Source organism: Onychomys torridus, chromosome 13 (genome assembly GCF_903995425.1).
Source record: "Onychomys torridus chromosome 13, mOncTor1.1, whole genome shotgun sequence".
Taxonomy (NCBI): domain Eukaryota; kingdom Metazoa; phylum Chordata; class Mammalia; order Rodentia; family Cricetidae; genus Onychomys; species Onychomys torridus.
Window position 1 is genome coordinate 22655997 of NC_050455.1, and position 24964 is coordinate 22680960.

At 38.5% G+C, this 24964-nt stretch overlaps 1 protein-coding gene across 5 annotated transcripts in view; it reads left to right on the top strand.

The window, feature by feature from the left end:
• The window catches only part of Camk4 (calcium/calmodulin dependent protein kinase IV), a 229501-nt gene that overhangs the window by 172570 nt on the left and 31967 nt on the right, over positions 1-24964 (top strand). For all 5 annotated transcript variants that reach the window (XM_036205167.1, XM_036205166.1, XM_036205170.1 and 2 more), the window contains 2 exons: positions 13200-13290; positions 15204-15278. In XM_036205167.1, coding sequence (XP_036061060.1) covers positions 13200-13290; positions 15204-15278 — 166 coding nt within the window. The remainder of the gene's footprint in view (positions 1-13199; positions 13291-15203; positions 15279-24964) is intronic.

Below are 24964 nucleotides of genomic sequence, written 5' to 3' on the forward strand. Positions count from 1 at the left end.
CATGAGGAAATACTTCTCAGAATATTTTCTTTCAATAATATTAATCTCTTATTAATCACAGCTTATTTTTCAGCCTCAGCTAACTGATATCCATTGTCCCAGTAAAGCAAACTTCCATGGATTTTTTGTTGTTGTTGTTAAAATATATTGTATTGTTCTTTAAGGGGGTTCAAGGTTTGGTTTTCAATCAGGCTGTGTACCTTTCAGCAATCCAACATCTCTCTCATCATATCAGTTATCTTCAGGGAGTAATATTTCATTAAATCCAAAAGAAAAAAATAGTTTTAGTTTTGATTCAAATTTCCAGTTCTGAGATTAATTAACATCCATCTTAAAAAAAAATGAGGGTTGCTTTATGCATTCTTCTTCTCAGGAAGAACCAGAAATGTAATCCTCCTAATGCAGCCAGGTGTTGATATTGATGGATACCTGCATGCACATACCTTCACATGGGAGCACTGTGCTCATGCACAAACTCCACACATACACTGAAATGTAGAGCATGTCAAATGGGAAAGCTTTTATTGAACTGATCAAAACACTTAGTGTCGATGCTCAATCTAAACTTAGAGGGTAAAGTATTTTGAACTTGAATCTGTGTCCAAGCAATCTACCTTGAGGTTCTAAAATAGAACTTTGGATTTTTTACTTTAAAATTCTAGAAACAGTGGTTAAAAGATATTGCTTCTTATCTTCTGGGGTGTCGGAGATCTATATTTAGTCAAAAATCAGAACAGCTCACATAGCTGGCCACAATCTGAAGTATCACCAGTGTGCAGAGTCCCAATCCATTTCTACGGGCACAGCTGATGCTAACAAGAGGGGAAGCTTAGAGCTCTGCAACATAAACGCCAGTGAAGCAAGGTGACTCCAGGCCCGCAGTCAGGGCCTTGGGAGTGGGGCTCTGTCAGGTAGATCACGTTTAGGTGAAGAGGGCTCCAGAGTACCTGGTGATGTCCCTTTCCTCACTTTGCCATTGCAGCCTGGGCGTAACTGTTGTCCACAAACAAGAGGGAAAAAGACCTTTCTAGATCAGCACTTTGAGACTCTGAAAAGGCTCCTACATGGTGTCATGAGCAATACAATCCCCTTGGCCACTTGCTGGGTTACTTGCATCCAGTCTTCTACTCGGTGACAGCCTCTGGACTGTGTACACACGCCCACTAGAACCAGCATTGCTGGTTCTGACACTGACGTTTTTGTTTTTGTTTTTCTTGTATCTTTTCAAATCTCAAAGAATCTAGTAATAACAAGTTGATTAGTAGTTACACATCAGAACATACAGAGAGCGATTCAGAAAACAACCACCACAGGCATTCAAGACCCAAATACTGAGAACTGCCTATTGTTCCTTTGACTATTTCTGAAAATTCCAATCACAAATAAGTCCTAAAATTTTAAGATACCAAATTTCTATGACATCATTAGACAGAAAATGGAAAGGCACACAATTCCAGCTGTAGGAAGCATGCTGATTCTCCGCCTGGGCACAACTTTAGTGGTTCCTTGGGTCAGAAAAGTTTCTGGGATATCCACTTAGTTTCATAGTTGGAAAGAGAATTCTATTCTCAGCTAAGTTACACAAGGAGACAGATGCCTCTTTAAGATGCCATTTCTCATGGTTTTCCCAAACTTTTGGCTCCTGGATTCTTTGTTTAATGTCCTAACATTAGATCAGGGATCAAATACTGAAAAGAAACTGACATGAGCATCATCATCAATAAAGACGAAAAACCATTTGGACTATATAATTCATGCACTGCCTTTTCTTTTTCTGTTTTTCTTCTCTTTCTTCTCTCTCTCTCTCTCTCTCTCTCTCTCTCTCTCTCTCTCTCTCTCTTCTTATTTCTGTGTTTTTGTTTTTTTCCAAAAGTGCTCAAGTGGGCTTAAAGCTACCAGATCCAGGCACATCTACAGCAGCAAGGCCTTCTTTCTATTACACCTGATAGCATGTATCAGGAGGAAGGAGGAGGAAGGAGGAAGAAAAGATGGTAAAATCCACTCTCCCCAAACCCCACCACAATGAGGTCTATGTGCTAATCATAATGGAAGTGTGTGTTCCCACAAACAATGGCTCTGCTTTGGTTAATAGTCATCCGATTTTCCTTAGAGACTTGTTTAGGAAAAAAAAATAATAATAATACAAGAGACTTTGAAACATTTTATTACAAAGAGCTGTTTTGTTTGGAGAAATATCAACCTCAGATGCTATTACATTTCAAAGATACCAATGGGTGTTGCTGGGTTCAGTAGAAATAATTGAAGGCTAATTGGATTGTGGCATTTCAGCTTAACACTTGGTACCGGAGCTGTGAATCTGGAATCTTACCTGTGCTGTCAAAATAGGGAAAGATCAGTACTCTTCAACTCTTAATGATTGGGCAGGGGAGGCAGTAAAGAAGAAATTCCTACAATTGAATAAAATGTTAAAGATAAGACAAAAGAAAGGGAAAAGGATTAACTTAGTGAAAAATAATTCTGGAGGTTTAATTTCGGCCAGGTTTGACTTATTTAAAAATCATCTGTCTTTACTTAAAGCTTCCTTGGACTCCTAATTTAAATGCTTCGTATAAACAGTCCCAGTAGTCTTTGAGGAGCTCTCAAACTTGCCTCTGAAACTTTGCAAGCCTCCCTTGTCTGCATTTCTCTAATCTTTCTTATCTGCCAAGCTCCCTTAGAACAGTCCATTAAGCTCTGAGCACTTGGGAGCTTTTCCATCCTAAAGCTCCAAAGCCTTCCACAGTCTTACCCCCCAAATGACACAGCCAGGCCCGTCATATAAATACCCCAATCTCTGGTACCAGTTTCTTAGTTTGCTTTTCATCACTGGAATAAAACACCAGCCAACACTAACCTGGGAAGGGGAGTTTATTTCTGCGGATAGGTTACAGTCTATCCTCAAGGGAAGCCAGGGCAGGAACCTGGAGGTAGGAATTGACAAGACTCTGGAGAACCACTACTTGCTTGCTTAACCACAGGTTCACATTTACCTGTTTCTTACACAGCCCAGGCCCACATGCCTATGGATAGTGCCACCACAATGGGCTGAGCCCTACTACACAAGTGAACAAGCCAGCATGATGAAGGTATTTTCTCAATAACGTTCAGTTCAGTGATTCCTGATTTTTTTTTTTTTTACCTCAGCCAGATTCAGTTCTTGATCCTAGGTTTTAGGGAAGAAAGAGGCAGGTATACTAATCGCTCCATGGTGTCATTCTTTGAGTCCAAACATCTGGGATAGGCATCATTAATAAGAGGGGAGGATGTATTCATGAAATTGTAGCCAGGATCTTCTACTGTTTCCCATCATATATTGTTGCTTGCTTTTCTCCAGTTCTCCAGGGTCATAAACCTTAATGCATTATGTAGATGGGGTCTTCAGGCTACTTTTCCCTAGCACACACAGTTAAGTTCAGAGCTGGAGGATGAGTGATCTGACTCCCACTCAACAATTTCCTGTGCTCTCAAAATGCAAGTGTGTGCCAGCTCCCCGCTTCTCCAACATTTTGTCCATTTTCCTTGTCTTCTTCTTCGAAGCTGAGTCTAACAGAGACAAAGTGTGCGGTGATTGTGAGAATTCAGGAGTTTCTACATGTACTTGTTCAGCTTCTTTTATGTGCCAGAAACAATGAGGCAGTGGGCTAATAGGTACTAATATGGATCATTTATGGCAAGTACAGCCAATACAGTAGAAATAGAATCATTCGGTATTGAAGAATACATTAAATAACTCAGTAACTGCGTATAATAAAATCTTGATTCCCATAGACATTTCATGGGATGAGCAATGTATTGAGATACATTCCTAGTGTGTTATCCCTTTAGAAAAATTTACTGTAACATCTCCATTAAATTCTAAAGGATTGCAGTTATGAGGTTATCTTTTAATCTCAGAAATTACTCAGATATTTTACAATCATGCATAACATATATGAAACTCTATGACAAATGATTTTCTGAATGGTACTCTATTTTTTCTTTCAAAAGATCTAGTTAGCCTTTTTATTTATATTATTGATCTCAATGGATGCCACAGGTTTTAGAGGACTGACTTTGAGATTTCACCTAAGCAGTGTTATTAAGTAATACTGCAACATGTGTGTGTCCATCAGAAAATTTAAATTATATGGTGTAAATATTCATAAGAATAGCAGTGTTAAAGTAATTTATTTGCTAAAAGTTGAGGAAAAAGACATTAAGAATGGATAATAACAATGTAGTTATCCTTCACAAATGAATTTTCTTTTTTTTTTTCTTTGAGCTAAGGATTGAACCCAGGGCCTTGTGCTTGCCAGGCAAGCGCTCTACCACTGAGCTAAATCCCCAGCCCTTCACAAATGAATTTTCTAACAGCTCTGCTGTGAAAACAATTTTAAATTACTTCACCTCATAAAGAATACAAGATTTTTCATATTTCAGCTCCTCATGCATATAACAGATTTAAACCAGATATCTATTTATAGAATTCCAGTTCCAAGATTTGTATTCTCTGGTTCTAAGGACACAGGGTGCTTTAGTTAATGGCCATAGTGTAAGTTTTAATAGTTTAATATTTTATGAGAATCATGTGTGCCACAGAGGATGCAGTCAACAAAAATCCTAACACTATTTAATTTGGCTTACATTTGTAACCTTAGGGTGATAATCCAAATCCTTTCTGCACTTGAACAAGGTCTGTGCACAGGCAGTGCATAGTATACAGCTACTGGGTTTTGTGTCTGATTAACCGGAGGGAAAGAGACCCTTGCCTGATGATTACCAAATGTTGTGTTGTATACATACTTCTTGTAAATAGGATATTTGCTCCACAGAGAGCAACAAAGAACACCTGTAGGGAGAATAAATAGATCACAGTGTTAGTAAAGAAAAGCCAAGTCCAGTCTGAAAACAAGAACAAGGACAAGAAAACTATTCTTCTGCATGACAGAGAAGAGAGGGAACTGGGAGAGTGACTCTGCATTTCCTTAATAGGGAAGAAGCAGGATTCATGGGTAACATCCAGATCCTCCCTGAGATGCGTTATCCTACATCATATACATCATATTTCCTTTCTCAGAGGAGGCATCTCCAATATCTGCTTTCCTTCCATGTGGAAGAACTCTGGTACTCAGTAATTCTATCCAAAAGTATTTTATTCCTATTGAAGGATTTTCTTTCACTCTTAATAGCAAACCTTTGGAAGCAGTTCAAGCAGTATTAATAGTTCCGTGAAAAGCTTGGGAGCAAGGTATGACCTCTCTCTCCATCAAAATGGCTTTCTCCACCCTTCTCCTTTCCTGGTCCTGTTAATCCCATCAGTGGGGCAAGAGTAAGACCACTATAGCATTTTTTGAACCAAATTTGAAGTAAGTTTTTAAAATCCTGGCCAGGTTTATACCCAGGACTCACAGAATATAGTGGTCAGTTATGTTACTCAGGGACTTAAAAAGGCAAACTCCACAAGGTTGAGGTCTTCCTACCCTCATCCAATCAGGGGCAAGCATACATCCTGGGGTACTTCCTGCCTACATACTTTCTGCCTACACAGCACCTCCTGTGCAGGTGGGGCAGCCAAGCTTGTTTATAGACGTGAAATTTATAGAATGTGGCTTGTTATCTTACATGAACAATGGCCCCCAGCAATCCAGGAAGTTATCTGTCCTTGGGCAAGTGTGGCTCATCGGCCTGAGGCACTTTTGTTTCATAGATCTCTTAAACACAGTACTTTAAACTTAAAATACAACTTTAGTCATTGAAGTTCCCTGATTAAGACCAACCAGATAGATCCCTGTAGACTCCATCATGACCAGGAATGGTGTAATGGAACATTACAATGGTGCCTTTTTTTTTTATATATATAGACACAAAATAGAGGGGTTAACTTAGAAGGACTAATGTGCCTAGTAAACCTCTTAGAACATGCCGGTCACGTATTGCAAGATTAAAGTTATTAAAAAAAAAAAACATTTAATCATGTGCTTTACTCACTTTATTTGTGATAACCTGTTTTAGAAGCAATCAGGGTTGAGATTTCATCTCCAAATAATCTCCCAATATCTAAACTGACTCTATAATTCTTAGAGTAATCCTTCAAAGAAGGTTTTAAAAGCCCTAGCCTTAAGGCACCTCGATTGTCTGAAATTACTGTAAGCTAAATCTTTATTTAATGGGAATTAATGCCCTGGTTGATGGAGACATTTAATGTTTTTAAATTGCATATGTGGCAAGGATCCTTGAAATTATAACGAACCTCAAATTCATTGTGTTGAAGCCTTCAGAGTTTTGACAAAATTGCCTTATATCCTTTAAATGTAAGGCCACTGAACCCGACAGATCTTTAGATACTATTCTCTACAAGAAACAAGAGCCAGCCCTCCCCTTCCCCCATCAATGCCTGAGGCAGGTTGGATATCTGGCCCTGAGGTCATAAGGGCAGGAGAGCTGCCCCTGCCTGCCACCAGCTGCAACACTTGAGAGAGCAGACCAAGCACCTCCCATGGACAGCACAGTAGAGCCAACCCCATTGGTGGAGGTGTGGGTGAGCCAGCCCCAAAGTTGTAACCATGGGAGAACTGTCCCTATTACTCAGCTGTTATGTGGCAGTGTGGGTCAGGGAGAGATGTTCCGTCCCCTACCCATCAATGCCTGAGGCAGGTGAGAGAGCTGGTCCTGAGGTCTTAAGAGTGGGAGTGTTGGTCCTGCCCCTCATCCTCATCAACTGCATCACTCAGGAGAGTGACCCCTACACTATGCCTAGTCAACACAGTAGAGGTGGCCCTAAGGTGTAGATGTGACCCTGTGGATGTGAAAGCAGGAGAACTAGCCCCACTTCTTCCTCATCTCTCCAAGAGGTAAACTCACCAGGGCAATTCAAGAGAGTTCACCCTGGTGGTGAGGACAAGGGAGAGCTGATGGGCTGACTAATCCAACAACTACCCAGGCCCAGAACTAGGGTTATGAGTTGGCCTACCCCAACATCTACCTCATCTGTGATCTGCTGGAGCACTGTCCTGTAGACCCAAAGCTGTAAGATTTCTACAATACAGAGCAACAGCAGAATAACCAAGAGGAGGGCCTACATCGATAGTGTAGAAGAAACCAGAGGCCTCAATCCAGACCAATGACTCTCTGCAATGAACACTTGCAAGTAAAGGTATGTGGATAAAAGGATTTGCTGTGAGACTCACTGTGTCACACTACAGCTTCATGACCAGATAGATTTTTCCTTCTCTTTTATTTTTCTGTTTTCTCTTTCTTTTATTTTATTTTGTGGAGGAGGTTGCAAAGGCAGAAGGTGGATACAAACAGAGAGGAAATGAATGGGATGGAGATGCATGATGTGAAAGTCACAAAAAAATAAATGAAAAAAAGAAGAGAAAGAGAAAAAATAGAAGAAGTAATAGGTGTTGGGGCCATGACAGAATATGAACCGTTTCTGAACAATCATAATAAACCTCAGGAAGCATCACACTGAAGCAATTTATTTTTCAACTGACATATAAAAATATATGAACTATTCATATTAATAGTATACCAGGTACTGTTTTGATATATGCACACATCATATGATGTTTAAATTAGGTAAGATTTATTTTCTCAAGCATTTATTTATGGCTCAGTCTCCTTTCATTACTGTGTGACCCATTAGATATCTACTCGTATATGGAAATTAGGAACCTTCACTCTTAATTCCTCACATCAGTTCTTTAAAAAGGTTGCTTTAGTGGTATGTTTAAGTAATTATTGCATGTTTAATCTACTTAGAGTGCTTTGAAGTATTTATTTTGTTTCAATCAGTAATATAATTATATAAGCAGTAGAACATAAAAATGGGTAAATGTTTTCTACTTGGAATGAAATCCAGCCTATAGTTATTTTTAAAGTACTGGTCCAGCTGTTTAATGTGTTTAAGATTGGTCAAGGAGATTTCCTGCATGCCATCTATGACTAACATCCTTTCTTAAGAAGAATTTCTCCTTCTACGTCACTACAACTTTGGATTCGCTTTGTTCTCAAATACTACCAGCGGCTCACAAGTGGAAGGAATTTTCTGGCTAAGGATAAAGTTAAAGTGGCTTCTTACTTTGCTGTTAAAAACCTTAGAAATTTATGAATGAATGTGCTGGAATTGTTTATCAATATTCAATGAAGTGCTAGGTTAATTAATACTGAACTAAATGTGGGACTACTCCAATATCATTTTTAAATAACATCAACTACATTTGTGGGTGTATCAGTAAAAAGGTTTAAAAATATCTCAGATATGTAAGATAGTTCCAATTGTAGGGAAATACTATTTACTACTATTGGCAGTATCTGAGAAAGGTGAAGTAAGGGGGAATTTATAATTTTCTGTGAAAAAAACAAAACTTCAGACATGAAATATGGTTCTTGGATACTAGACCCCAGTCAAACCAAGAGAACAAACGTCAGGACTGGAACTGACTGAAACATTTCAAGGCTGCATGAGCGGAGAAGCCAGGTGGATTCCAGCAGCCTTTCTACTATGAGAAGACAAAAGTCCATGTCCGGATGCCCACGGAGACTCACATTTACAGAGCACAGAGAAGAAAGCTAGGTCTCTGGAAAGCTCCAGGTGCTTCCCACTCTCAGTTTTTCATCTAAGAACTGATCCGCCCACAACCATGAGGAAACTGTCCAAGGCCAGAGGGAAAAAGAATCGCAGAACAGAAGCATGCATGCAGCTTATACTTGGAAAGGAAGAATGTGTGCTCAGTGCACAGATATAAGCTTAAAAACAGACTTCAGATCTCAAAAGGTTCAAACTGTATCCAGAACAGAGTTTGAAAATATCAAATATATTTACATCTGTGCTTGTACCCAATCAGATAAACTCCCAAATGTCTACCATTTAGTCAAAAATTATAGGGCAAATGATGAAGAAGCAGGAAGGCAAACCAGTCAACAGACTCATGACACAGATGCAGCCACAGTAGACAGGGACATTAAAACAGTTATTACAACTGTATTCAACACAATTGAGAAGGCAGAGGAGAGGCTGAGAATGTTGAGTAGGTTTGTAGAAGACACACAGAGAATGCTGAAATAAAACATCTGAAGATTAAAGATTTCATATAATTCTTAATTCCAAGATGGAAAAATATGCTTGGCAGGATTATCAACAGGTTAGATGTGTCACCAAAAAAAAAAATGTAGTGCATATGTAGACATGCCATTAAAAACTATTCCAGGGCCTGAGAGTTGGTTCAGGGGTCAGGAGCACTGGCTGTTCTTCCAGAGGATCCGGGTTCAATTCCCATCACCCACATGGCAGCTCAGAACTGTCTGTAACCCCACTTCGAAGAGATTTGATCTGACACCTTCACACCAATGCACATAAAATAAAGTTAAAAACAAAAACAAAAACAACTATTCTAGTCATTGCATTTCTAAGCCAGCATAATCTGTAACTATATTCTAAATATTTGTCCTCATACCCACAGATAAGTGTCACCCCATCCCTCATCAAAGAAACTTCTCTTTGCAACAGATGGAGACTATTACAGAAGACCACAACCATTCAAAACACAGAGCTGTGGAGTCTGGTCCCACTGGATACATCTACAGTACAAGTCCAGCACCCAAGGCTCAGGGAACATTTCAAAAGAAGGGGCGGAAAACTTGTAAGAGCCAGAGAGAGGATGAGGGAGTTTGTTGTGAAATTGTGTCTCCTAGTAATGTCGGAAGCCCAGTAAGTCTCACTAACTTGACTTAAAACATGAGTTGAACACACATGCTAAAGTGGATATGGGAAAGACCACAAAGCCTCAACCTTCCACAAAGAACTACAGGATACCAAATGCTGGGAGCCGGAGAATTATTCTTCCCTAGAGAAGAGCGCACCAATTAGTTATCCAATACCAAATGACCAGACCTGAAAACATACTTACAAGTAACATTATATAGACTGAACAGGTTATATTTAGGAATGTATATGTCTATATACCTTATACATACACATATATGTATATAATGACAGTTAATGAAAAAAAAACACTGCATATGAAAGGCCTGCTGGCTTTAGGATTCCAGAAAAATCTCCTGTTTCCATGTCCTGTTTTATCACAAGAGCAGTGGGGTGACAGATACAGCTTCTTAGGGTACACCTGAAGGTCCTCACACTTGCATAGCACAAGCTTTACCCATATACCCCCTCAGCCCAGTTTCCAGAACCTTTATATTTTGGGGAAACTATATAGGAACGTGACATAGGAATAATCACTCTATGTGGCTTGTGCATATTAACAGTTATCTCAGAAAAAGATGCAGACACAAATTAGGGGTTCGCTTTAAAGAACTCAACATTTTCATTCCAGAGAAATCAGGCTTCAGTTGTAGGCGTGAGATTTCAGCTGGAAGTCTCGTTTTGTTTTTAGCTCAGGCCTTGCTTTGAGCTTCTCTGTGGTTTAGGAATATAGAAATATGACTTTACTGGGGAGGCTAACTGGCCGTGTGGCAGTTCCGGGAGAGAACATGAAGGTTGTTACTAAGCAATGACAATGTAAGTGAAAATATGTAAGTGAAAATAACAAATGGGTGAAATGAACATCTGTGGGTCAAATTGCTCAAGGCTAGTAAGGGGACTGGAAGCACAAAGGAGGACTCTGACACAGGAAAGATGACAGCCATCCCAGACTTGGGATATGTGAGAGACCAAGGAAGACAATAAAATAGGCCCTGGTCAGATGACACTACAAGTTCTATTGGCCTGGTCATGGGAGATGCTGCTCCTCTGCAAACAGTTTTGAAACCATATAGAGAGGTCAAAATAAAGACAATGCAAGTGGCCGGTGTCCACAGCAGATAGGACACACAAATGGAGGACTCACTCTGATAGTCCTACTTAGGTATGTTAATTCTAAGTTTCCTGAAGAACAGAAAAGAACAACTCCATGCCGTTCAGTTTTCATCCCTTGTAGGAAAACTGTAGCCAGAACACCGTTTTTCCCTCTTTAATGACTAGTTCTTCTGTGTCCTGTTAGGTTTTTAAAGAGACTCAAACTTCCTCCTACCAACTCCTGAGACATTATCAATTAACCACACACAGCCCATCGAACACAGCAGAGCTGTAATTAAACCAAATTGCCATGTAGTAGCTTTCATTACACAATGACACAGTTTTTGTTAGGACCATAGAGAGAGTTTAATTACACGTCTAGACACCCCCTGAAGGCAGAGTAGCAGTATTATCTTTGGGTCTTTAAAGGAGAACTTGAGCTGTTGATGGCTGCATTTTTAAGAGATATGTGATAAGGTATATTTAGGGGATCTATCAGTTTCTTTTTCAATTCTACATTCTACTTTAATGCATACTTATTAATCTAGGAATTGTTTGTGTATCTGTGAATAAAAAGGGTTTTGAGGAAATGTACACATTTCCACTTCTTTTCCTATGTGATTTACCTTTCATTTGTAGTCAAATAGTTTTTTTAACTCTGATGTATCCCAATGTCAACTCCTTCTTTTTCTTTTTCTTTGTCCTTTTTCTTGTGTGTATGCTGTGAATGCACGTGTGTATTCTTGCGTCATGTGTTTGGAGGTCAAAGGACAATCTCAGATCTCAGCTGCATCATTGACTTTGCTTGAGAGGTCTCTTGTTCCGTTTGCCTGCTCCAGGCTAGCTGGCCGGGCTTCCCAGAATTCTCCCATCTCTACCTCCCATCTTGCCAGAGGAGCAATGGGATTATGGACACCCACGGTGCCAAACTTTATGTGACTTCTGAGCTCCTCACACTTGGGTAGCAAATTTTTAACCTACCTATTGTGCCACTCCCCAGCCTCATCCTTTTCAGCATATAAAGCATGTCCTATTGAGTCAGACACCAACATCTTCAATATCTTTCCTCTGCCTTTGAGCAGAAGCTGCCTGTTCCCTGAGACTGGGGTGTTTTCTCCCATCCCCAGCCCTGCTGTGTGCAACTCAGGTCCCAAGACTGTATACAGACATTTCCTCTGTGCCGACTCTGGATATTGTGTTTCTCGTACTAAAACTTGTTTGCTGCTTATTTCTTTGTAACTGTGGACCATTTTGTGTGTGTGTGTGTGTGTGTGTGTGTGTGTGTGTGTGCGCGCGCGCGCGCCTTGACCCACACTATGCATAATTTTTTAATAGAACATCTCATTACCCAAACATTTCTATAGCCTCTAGCCTGGAATCTCCTCTTTTCTCAAACCTGGCATCATACAGTGAAAATGAGAAAATGAATTGATCATAAGAGCATCCCTTTTAAACATCCTCAACATCCCCTAGAGAAGCTGCCTCACAGCATGCACTTGCTCTCGTTGACGACATATATGCCACTTCATTTTTCTTTGTTTATAGGCTTATATTCTGTCGACATAAGATTTGTGTCTTTAAAACTGGGCCTGTTTACCATTGCTTTCTTATACGAGAGTTATTTAAAGTGATAATGATCCATTTAATGATTGCTGTCAAAAGAAATGTGTTTTGTTAAATTTTACTAAGTGAATGTTTTTAGATTTTGAGTTGAATTTAGGGGGAAATGGTGTAGATAAAACCATTGTCATAGAACAGATTTTTAGACATACATTCACTGAAATGTTATGGCATACATTATGTGTTTGAGCATATTGGAAAGAGAATGCTTCCCTGCCTACCCATGCTCACCTACTCTAGTAAGCCAGGAGACTCATTCCACAGCCAGAGTGAGAATTAGAGTTTGAATGTTCTTTATTGCCTCTTCCCTTGTTGACCTCTTAGCTGGACACCCCAGATTTCCCCAGCCAGCAGCATTCAGAACTCTCCTCTCTGCCAGCACCCCATTGCCAAGGAGAATAAATGATAGCTCCCTGTGCTTTGTTGGAGAATAGTTTGAAGGGAATAAATTGGGGTAATGACATGAAGAAATTAGACCACGTGGGAAATATTTTGGAATTAAAATAGCAGAACTTAGTTATGAATTTGATAGAGACAGATGAAAGGTGAGCGGCTCAGTCTCTGAGTTCACCAAGGGCCTCCCTCATATTAAGAAGGCACTCTACCACTAATACACACCTCCAGCACTCGCAAACTTTTCATTCATCTGTATACTTTAAGCATAGTTTCCTTTGTGATATGTATTTTAAAAATCCTAATGTATGCTCTTGAGCCATAAGATTATGGTAGAAAACATCAGATAGAGACACTAGAACCATAAATGAAATTACACAACTGTTACATCATTATTTTCCCTGTGTAGTACCTGCATGAAAATGGGATTGTCCATCGTGATCTCAAACCAGAGAATCTTCTCTATGCAACTCCAGCCCCAGATGCACCTCTCAAAATCGGTAAGAAGGTTTTCTAATCTTTCATGACCCATTTTCCTCCCAGAGCAGAAGACATTTGTTCTGTGGAATTTTAAATTTTGTTCTATCCAGGATTGCCTCTGCCCAGTTTCCTCAAATACTTGGCATCTGTGAGTAATAATTTGTTGTTTGTTAGTTTATGCCCTTTTCTGGACTGTTCACTTGATGCTATGTTCTAGAATTCCCTGGGCCATTGATGGACACTCAAATGAGTCCCAGTCTTGGTGTTTAGTGATGATGAGATCCTCAAAAGATAACTTTGTGTTTTGTAAATAAGTTTATAGTGAAAAGGTAACCTATGTTTTGGTTCTTAGCTTTGAATTAACAAATTATTTGGAGCTTAATATTATATAATGAAGAACTTTAATACAAAAATACTTGATATAAATCAGTGAAAGTTGACTCTGAATCTCTTGTTTATATTAGCGAGAAAACTCAAAGATCGTATTTCCAAATTGTTCTCTACCGGATGCTGCTGGCTAATCAATGAAAAAATTCCCTTTTGTGTGTTTGTGGAGAACATAGTTCTACAAAGGGTCTGTGGTTGGCCAAATAAGTTAGAAAATGCCAAATGACATAATATTTTTACTTGTGCATTGCCTCATAGAACCTTCAAAATGCTAATGTGTAGACCAACATATGATTCACACTATAAGACTTTCTCAAACTATTGACTCTAGAAATCTACCCCATATTCAGAAAAACTATAAAGATGGACTTTGGGCATTTCTCATCTATCTATTGAAATCAGCCCATTAGGAGAGGATACATTTTATATCCCATATACTTGATAAAGCAAATTTTCATTTCCAAAGACAGTTGTGAGTTGTTAAGAGATGATGTCCCCTGGGCAGAATCTTTATAAAAGCAGCTGCAGGTTGTTAGACTTCCTGGGCTTTCCTTCAGAGCTAAGCTGTTGTGTTCACTGTATTTACAAGTGTTAACACCTCTGAAAGTTGAGTTGTTCTACTGGGTAGGAGTTCAGGCAGCAGAGTATGCACCATGAGAGCAAGAAGCCAAAGAAGCAGCCTCCAAACCCTGCTGGGCAGCCAGCTCACTCCATTAATCACTCCTGAAAGACAGTGGACAGCAGGGAGTTTCCATTTCCTTTGACATCACTTTCAAAGATTTGGTCCTTAAAGAGATCTCTTTGGATGGATGGATAGATACTAATTTGGGCAGGAAAGCCTTTCTTTCTGAAGGGCCGCCTGTTGTGCTCAGTGATATGGTCAGGCACCTCGTGGAAATGTGGGTGTATCTTTGAAGTCTAAAATGGTATCTGTTCTGCACCTGCCTCCCTTGAAGATTGGGCTGGAGCAGCTTTCTGACATGCTTGAAAGAGAAGTCACTCAGCCATAGGTCAGTTGTAGCAACTTGGATAATATTTTACTTAGGTAATATACAGAGGAATAAATAGGAAGAATTTGGGTTGCCCCAAAAAGCCTTTACTCAGTCTATGAGCATAAATTATTATCTGACAGACATTGGGAACTGATATTATTTATTTTCAATCAGAATAAGCTTTTGACATTTCTGTTTATTTCCATGTCATCTATGAAAAAATCTGTATTTTATTCCACCAGTGAATTAAAGACTGAATTATATTCAGAGTTAGTGGGAATTGTTACAATTCTTAAGAAAATGTTAATGTTTTTGAGATTTAAAGAAAAATCAAGCATTATAAATTATTTGTATTTATGAGTCATGCTTTTCTAAGTTAAAGAAATGATTGAATTATTATTTTTTAGCTTCAGAAAAGTGCCTTGTTTCCACCCACATCCACCCACCATCAGATCAGAAGTAAACAAATACATAGTTTTGTTTTTGAAAAGCAGAAGTGCTTATAAAAGCTGAGAAATGTCTTGGCACACTCAATTCTTGTCTTGTTTTTCCAGCTGATTTTGGACTTTCTAAAATTGTGGAACACCAAGTGCTCATGAAGACAGTATGTGGAACCCCAGGATACTGCGGTATGCTCTTTAATGCTGACATTTTACCTTTATTGAAATCTATTTTTACCTAATGACCTGATTTTACTTTAACTCCCAAGGTCTCTATGTATTTACGTTTTAATGTGGTCATTAAATGGCTTGGTCTTGGTCAAGGCATGACTAAGATTATAGAAATGATACTGGGGTCACCTTTTGTCTTTCCTGTGGGACTCAGGAATGTGGGACGTAGGACACCTGTGTCAGAGTACCTGTTGGGTCACGCCACTCTAGGAGACTTACTTGCAGGAAAGAGAACCAGTGGGGAGCAGGGCAGGGGAACAGCAGGGCGTTTGGTTGCAAATAAAGTCCTTGGCCCTTCCTGACTTTCTTTGCTTTTCCTTAGGAGGGTGTGAGGAAAGTGGCCACATTAATTTAAATGGCATACAAGATAATGAGAATGGAGCAGCTGCTTTTGTTACCAGAGCACACAGGCAAAATAGCCTGGCTGTGGGTCTGGCCATTCAGCCGTATCAAGAGAAAATGACATAAAATAAATAAAATGGAAAAATAGATTTATTTCCAGTCTTGACCAAAACTGAGAAAACATTGCATCACAGTTGGTCTCTGCATACCCCATAGCAGTTTCACAGTCTATAGAAGGGCACAACAGAGGGAGGGAATAGGCATTCCCTAGATTCCAGGTATGGATCTCAACAGTCAGGCTGAGTGACATCTTCCTCCTGAGAGTGGCCAGGGCTTGAAGAGAGATGCTGACCCTGACCTTGGCGTGATTTCTTGTAGGGACCTGGGACTGAAAAAGACAATTATAAGAAAACCCCTATTTGAAGCTATATGGCATACATTAATTAGGTTATCCATGGAATTGCCTAGCTGGGTTTCCCAAGAAAAGTCTTCCAGCCACCCTTGAAGTGGACAGTGCTAATGCCCCTCCCCAACTTGGCCCTCCCTCCTAATAGCCCCCCCCCCTTGCCTCATGGCCCAGGATGAGTGGAAGGCACCCTGTGTAGAGTCCTCAGTTCACAGATAGATAAAAAGCTTTTGATCCATACTAGCATGAACCACCCTGTCCTTTTTATAACTAAATTAAGATAGCAATGACCAAACCAGAAATAAAACAGCTTGCAGATATTACCAAGTGTTCCTAAAGTTGGTGGTCAACAAATACTCAACAAATCAGCTAAAAAGTTGACTCTACGCAAAAAAGAAATAAAACTTGAAGTCATCACTTGAAAGGTGCGTCAACATCTCCTCCTGGCATCAGAATCTCTTCACACAGTACTCCTTTCACGCATCTCTTCAGCAAACACTTATTAATTTCCTGCTGTGTACACAGGTCACTGCCTCACACAGGAACGGGGTATCCTACACTGACTGTACTGGAGAACCTAATAGGTCCTAGAGGAGCAGGCTCATTGGCCCATACGCCATAGTGCCCAGGAACGCTGTGCCCAAATCCTGTAGATATGTGCAAAAGCCACCATGGAAACACAAAGGAGGAAGTACTTGGAATTACTGGACATTTTCTTCTATGGCATCTGTATTTATAGACAGCCTTCTTTCTTAGAACGCAACAGAGAATGACATAATGGACTCATTCGAATACTTTTTAATACACAGAGATGAGACTGGAGAAGTATAGCAAAGTATTCTTTTAAGCAAATGTATGTTGAAGTGCCTAGAATTTTAGTTCTGGATAACTCTCACATTAATTTTTTTTTAACATTGTAGTTTTACTAAGGACCAAAAAGTTAAAATATCTTTCCCCAAGAGCCCACATTTTCTTTCTTTCTTTCTTTTTTTTTTTTTTTTTTTTTTTTTTTGAGACAGGGTTTCTCTGTGTAGCTTTGCACCTTTCCTGGAACTCACTTGGTAGCCCAGGCTGGCCTCAAACTCACAGAGATCCGCTTGGCTCTGCCTCCCGAGTGCTGGGATTAAAGGCGTGCGCCACCATCACTCAGCCAAGAGCCCACATTTCATTGTTAGTGGCTCAAACCTAAGAATTCAAAGCCAATGTAGTGGATGTCCCCTTTAAAAATCAATGCAGATAAGTCCATATATTATTTCTTTTATTATACAATGGCTTGGCTTGCATGTTCAGTTTTTTTTCTTTTTTGTTTTTGTTTTGAGATAAGGCCTTGCTCTGTAGAGTAGGCTGGCCCCCAGCTTAATGTGTTGTCCATGCTAGCCTCAAATTTGTGCTAAATCTCCTGTCTCAGCCTCACGGATATTCCAGGTGAGCACCACCACACTTAGCATAACTGTATGAAACCTCAAATATACCACTTTGTCACTGTAGGAAGTAAAAGTCAAAATACACATGGTTGGAATTAATAGCATCTGGATATTCCTTCTCTGTCTCCATGTTCATATACACATTTTATAATTTTGCTTTTAATGAGGCAGTTTTCCTGGTGGATTTTAAAAAATATTTCCTTACAATTTTATTTTTCATAAATACATAGCACAGGATTAGGTACTTATCTTACCATTAAATGTTTATATTGTGCCAAGTATTTTTGTTCTAGATCATATGGCTTCTGAAGTTGAGTAGCATGCTGGTCAATAGTAAGTTCAGATAACTTAACAAAACTGTGGCTTAGCATCCAAAGGCACAGGACACCTCCTGCTTGACAGTGTACCATAGACAGGAAATGGACCTGTGAAGTCTCAACAATATGGTTGTCTGAGTAAGAGTGGCATAATGACAACACAGTTGTCATACCACTGTGGACAGGGAAATTCCACATGGTCTCACCCCTATATGAGGGGTTTCAGATGTTCAATGGCTGCTGAGAAAGGGAGAATAATTTTCTTCTAAGGATGACATCCTGTGTATGGTCCCATCCCAAGTGTATATCTAAGCAAGGCTAAATGGACTCGGGAGGTTTTATATACATGTTCTCAATAATAAAGAGACAATGAACTTGTGAGAGGAAGTGGGAAATGGTGTGGGATGGAGGGAGAAAGGGGGAAGGAGGGGAGTGAGGTAGATGCAGTGCTCATGTAGAAAGCTCACACAAAACCCTTTTTTTAAAAAAAAAAAAAAAAAAGACTTATTTATTTATTATGTATACAGTTTTCCACCTGCATGTGTCCCTGTGGGCCAGAAGAGGGCACCAGATCTCATTACAAGTGGTTATGAGCCACCATGTGGTTGCTAGGAATTGAACTCAGGACCTCTGGAACTCTGGAAGAGCAGTCAGTACTCTTAACCACTGAGCCATCTCTCCAGCCCCACAAAACCCTTTTTTAAAAGAGTAGTTAGTTGTGGCTTCGACAAGGTAGAGGATGGTACTCTAATGTTCAGAGTCTAAATATGAGCAATCCTGAGGGCTTGTACAACTATAACTGTGTGAGTGAGTGCTGCTGATCTCAGTGTCAGGGACGCAGACCTTGTTCCACAGTCCTAGTTGGCTGCTTGAAATCTGTCATCATTTCTGTGTTCTGTACAGCAGGATGGGGAGAAGACCAAAAAACAATTACATTCACAATGTCCAGTCTTTGGCAAATTCATAGAAAACACTCCATTATCTAACTTCTTTTGATGAGTCCAAAGTTTTGTACCTAATTTACTTTTTATCAAAACTAAGGAAATTAACTATAACTATCTAGTATTCAACACTGGCAGAGACCCAAGAGGGATATACTATTACCTGAGTAAACAGGAAGTGCAGAGCAAACACCTTCCAAAACATAGAAATGACAGAGACATCTGGCTCTCTGGACAGTCCCCAAGGTTCTTATGCAACATTGGAGCATCCATCTTTGGCTACAGGCCTAGAATATATGACATAATTTTTCATGAAGCAAAGCAGGAAATTTTGAAGGACTGGCCTACTTTGTCTTGGCAAAGTTTGGCAGTTGCCCTCTCTTGTATCCTGCTTGTCCAATTTAGACAGCATACTGTCAGCAGTTGAAGCAAGGGCAATTTCTTGTCCAAATGGCTGGCTTTGCCACATTGAAGGCAAACCTTATATGGAGGTTCTTTGATGCCCATTCATTCTTACTTTAAGTAAGCTGGTGCTGCCAAGAGCAGATGTGTTTAACTGTCATGAAAAGCCTTGTTATTAAAACATTTAAAATGCCACATTCAGAAGGTTTTGGATTGTTTGAAAACCATCTATCTATTTAAAATATATCTCTGTTTGACTTTGAAAATGTACCTAACATGACTATAGGTTTGATTGTTATAGATGACTAGCTACTAGCTGTCTTTTATTATTATTATTATTATTATTATTATTATTATTATTATTATTATTATCCTAAATAGTTTTCTGGGACTAAACTTTACATTTTTTAATGAACTGCATTGGTACAATGCCTTAAACAAGAAATAGAGATATATAAGACAGTATAAAAAAATCTTAAATTTGAATCAATATACAAAATATCTTAAGCAAGAATAGAACCATATATACAATAAAACAAAAATAACATTAAATTTTTATCAATATCAAAAATATATTAAACAAGAGTAGAAACATATATATAGTATTAAAAAGTAACCTTTAAATTTTATATAACAAATCTATACCAATGTAAAATATTTGAGACTAGTAGTTGCCTTTTTAGTTTAAAAGTAGATTCAGTAATATACCTTTTGTCCTAATATTCTTATATCCCCCTTTTCCCTTTTAGAAAGAGATTCCTGAATCTAATCTCCTCTGTTTCCTCCCTGACTATGACCAATAACAACTTGCAACCAACCCCCCTAAATCGTGACAAACATCCACCAAATGACCAAAAACCATCCATCCCACCTCTTGAGAATGTAGACATTGTTATCTTAAAATTACTTCCTATTATCTGGAGGTGACAGCATCTTTAGAGGACCCAGAAGAAAACTGAGATACAGATCAAGTCCTGGGAGAGCTAGCTGTTGTTCAGGCTTGGTATGATGGGAAAACATAGGGCTTGTCTGAAGTCCTGGCTGGAGTCATGCATGAAGCTGGACCATCTTAGCTAAGAACCTTGAAATTGTCCTAAGCAGTGTGTACTCCAGAGCTGATCTTTGAGTGGTGTTTATCAGCTTAGTGGCATTAACACAATTCAGGTGGAATCATCCTTGTGGGGCCCCATCATCCTTTTGGAGATTTCAAAGGTCACTATTAGGAATGATGTCAGTAACTGCAGAAAACTTAAACATTTTATATGTCATATGCAGCAGATCTTGGAGGTGTTAAGGACCACAGTCAATTAAATACATCCAGGATACACAAGCTTAATTCCTAATCACCTTCTTTAGACTCAAGCCTGAAATCACATACAGGAAGCTAGATGAAGCCTAAATCTAGAATTAGTTAGTACTCTCTATGACCACTAATATCACAGAAGAAAGTATATATATAAATCTTATAAATTTTGAGATAGTATTTATACCTTAAGAAAAGTTTTAAAAGAGTCAAAATAAATCCAAAGGATTATGATATTAGTGGCACAAAGAATAGTCTCTTAATTTTGGTTTCCTTCTGTCCTATACCAGATGGCTCTTCTGACTTGAGTTTGATTGGGTTTAGGAGAGAGACATGCTCCAACTTCAAAGCCAGCTTTAAATTTTAACTGAGTTGGGACTATAAAAAGACTATTTGTTTGTAGAGAACTGCAGAAACAAACATTTGAGAAGATTTACTAAATTTTTTCATATCAGAAATGTATTATACCATTAAGGCAATTTACTCTTTGTCTTGGGACGTTTTCTGTGGATGATTTGTCCTTTTTCTTCAGATGTCTCATTTGCCCAGTGGTCTTCAGATTCTTTAGTTGGATGCTTTTATTCTCCTGGAAAGACAAAAACAAAACCCTGCCCCAATCCTAACTTTGGAAAGTTTCCCCTTTTGGCAGGTTGTCTTCAAATGAAAGACATTTGTTAATCTTATAAGTTAATTTAAATGGAATGGCCATGTGGTTTGGTTAACTTTCACTTCTCCTAATCAAGAGATCTCTCCTGTTCAAATCTAATGTTTATCAATCTTGATGGTATCCATAGCTTTTCTTCTGTGGAAACAAAAGCAAAAACTCTTCCCTAATGTAACACATAGCCTGGTTTTCATTCTGAGATCAATGCATCTTCAGCAGTTTTTTCTACTATTCAATATCTCTCCACAGCTGTGGTTCCTTTCTCATTCAAATTTTTTCTAATTTAAAAAAAGTGAATAAAGCATTGTGTAATCTATCTCTAGTGGTCTTTATTACCCCTTTCTGTTTATTAAGCATATCTTTTAAAGTGTGATTAGATCTTTCTATAACCGCTTGCCCTATAAGATTGTGTGGTATACCTGTAATATGCTTTATATTATAACATGCAAAAAAGTTTCATTTTACTTGAGATATATATACATTGGAGCATTGTCAGTCTTAATTTGTACAGGTATCCCCATGGTGTCCATAACTTCTAATAAATGTATAATTAAAAAATCAGTCTCTTTAGAACTCAAAGCAGTTGCCCATTGAAATCCTTAATAAGTATCTATGATATGGAGCACATATTTTAATTTTACAAACTTGGCAAAATGAAACACATCCATCTGCCAAATTTTATTTCTTTGAGTACCTCTTGGGTTACTTCCTACAGGTAATAGAGTTTGATTGTACAAAGAACAAGTAAGACATTTTCTTGGCTTGTTACCAAGTGATAGAATAAAATCTTTCTTCAAACCTTTGCTACTAACATGTTGTTTTTTTTAAATGAAATTCTGAGGGTTTTAGCATATTTGCTACCAATAGCTGATCAATTTCATCATTACCTTGTGCTCGAGGGCCTGGCAGACCTGAATGGGATCTGATATGTATTATATATAAGGCATGACTTCTATTTCTGATTATTTCTGGTAATTGAATAAATAACAAAGTTAATTCTGAATCATCTGGTATAAGTTCAGCAGTTTCTATATGTAAAACAACTCTTTCTGCATATTGAGAGTCAGTAACTGTATACAAAGGTTCTGGAAAAATCTAGTAAGACCATGAAAATAGCATATAATTCTGATTTTTTAACTGAATCATAATGGCTTTGAGCCACTTTACTGAAATGTACTGATTTATAACTTGCCTTTCCTGATTTGTTTGCATCAGTATAGAATGTAGGGGTGCCGGAAATTGGTGTTCCCCATACAATATGAGGAAGGATCCAATTAGTTTTGTTTATAACTGAAGTCTCTTGCTTTTGGGATATTTGTTGCTAATCTCTCCCAAAAAATATTGTAAGCTTTTTGCCAGTGTTCATTTTTTGTGCATAATGAGGCCATTTCAGCATTAGTAAAAGGTACCACAATTTCTGCTGTGTTAATTGACAACATCTCATTTTTCCTTTCAGAATCAATTCAGAAAACTTTTCTACATAGGTCTTTAATTTTTTTACTCTGTTTGTGGGGCAAAAATATCCATTCTAAGATATTATCTTTTCTCTGCATAAGAATTCCAGTAGGAGAATGTGTAGAAGGAAGTGTGACCAGGATACAATGAGCTCTGGATCCAAGGTATCCACATGTGCATCTGTAGTTTTTCTTCTACCAAATCCAATTCTCTGTCAGCCTCAGCTGATAATTTTCTTGGACTATTTAAGTCCTTATCACCTTGTAAGGTTCGAAATAAACTACTTAGCTCTTGAGTTGCCAATCCAATTGTGGCTGTATCTAGTTAATAACTCCCAGCAATTTTTGAAAATCATTAAGAGTTCAAAAATTAATCTCTCCTGATTTGTACTTTCTGTGCTTGAATTTTTTGTAAACCTATCTTAAATTCTAGATAGTTAATAGAATCTCCTCTTTCTATTTTTTTAGGAGTAATTTGTAATCCCCAACAAGGCATAATTTTCTTTACTTCTTCAAACATTTTTTTCTAAGGTATCTGCAGCTAAATCAGTTAGTAAGATATCATCCATATAATGATAAATTACAGGTTGAGGGGACTGTTTACAGATTATTTCTAATGGCTGTTGTACAAATATTGGCATAAGGTTGGGCTGTTAAAGAAACAGAAAGAACATTCCACTGATAACTTTTAACAAGATGATAATTATTATAAGTAGATACCGTGAAGGCAAAGTTTTCTCTATCCTATTTTTGTAAAGGTATAGTTTTAAAAAAAAACAGACTTCTAAATCGGTTGCTATAATAGACCATCCTTTAGGTAATAAAGAAGCCAAGGGAATTCCAGGCTGTAGAGAGCCCACTGTCTGAATTGCCTTATTAATAGCTCTTAGATCTGTTACCATTCTCCATTTTCCAGACTTCTTTTTTATTTTATTTATTCGTTTGTTTGTTTATTATCTATTTATTTATTTTGGTTTTTCAGGACAAGGTTTCTCTGTGTAGTTTTCGTGCCTGTCCTGGACCTCGCTCTGTAGACCAAATTCAGATCTCAAACTCACAGAGATCTGCCTGGCTCTACCTCCTAAGTGCTGGGATGAAAGGCAAGTGCCAACACTGCCTGGTTTCCAGATTTCTTTTTAATGACAAATATAGGAGGATTCCAAGGCCTGGTCGATTCTTCAATATGTTGAGCATTTACCTGCTCCTGTATCAGTTGTTCTAGTGCCTGTAATTTTTTTTTGGAGGGGAGGGGGTTTCCAGACAGGGTTTCTCTGTGTAACTTTGGAGCCTGTCCTGGAACTCACTCTGTAGCTCAGGCTGGCCTTGAACTCACAGAGATCCGCCTGCCTCTGCCTCCTGAGTGCTGGGATTAAAGGAGTGTACCACCACCACCCAGCTAGTAGTGTCTGTAATTTTTCTATGTCAAAAGCCACACAGTGTTCCACCCATACAGGTTTGTCAATTAAAGGTCGGGCTGTTGGTACCCTTGAGAGACCACCAGCTGTTGTTCCCTGTTTATGTACAACCGGAACAGTCTGACTATTCTTGATAATAGCTTCTAATATTTCTCTCATAAATATAGGTACAGATGTATTTGGAAAAGTAGGATCCATGTATTAGAAATGAATCTGCAAGCCCTCACATGAATAAACACTCTCTGCTAAGTATAATTAAAAACAAAAAGTGATTTAAACGGATCTGTATGCCAGGCTAAGGAATTCAGAAGTATTGGTCAGGAATGGTGAATCAGCAAAGGCTTTGAATCATTATAGTATTTTGGAGTCAAGGCTGTATTTTATAAATATATGACATATAACAAATGAGTTTGAAGAGAAAGGATTTAGAAAACAACCAAGTCAAAAGCTATTATAAATACTATTTCCTGCCTTTTAATGCCAAAGCTATAAATAGCTTCTCCTTGGATAAAATAGTTGACCTACTCTTAAATCAGTTTAGATATCATTGCAAAATACAATTTAGTGCATTGTCCTTGACATATACAGGCTCATTAATAGATACCGTCATCTTAGAATGGTGACCTATTTGCTATTGTTATTATAGTTTTATTATTATTATTATTATTATTATTATTATTATTATTATTACTACTACTACTACAGACATGCATGTTGCCCTAGAGTATGTGTAAGGGAAAGAGGGAGCTGAGTGGTCAAGAGTGATTAAGCCTCCCATTCGGCTACCACAGCAGCTCACCAGGAAAGGAGTCATTTGCTGTAATGGAAAGAGATGAAAGTAGCAAGGAGGCTTCTTACCTCAGGAGACTATTTTGGGAACTCAGAGGGAAAATGGTGTTTTATGGACTCTGACGTGCTGGAAAAAATGTATGGAATCACTATTATATAAGCTGAGCAGGTTTGCAATATTTTTCGA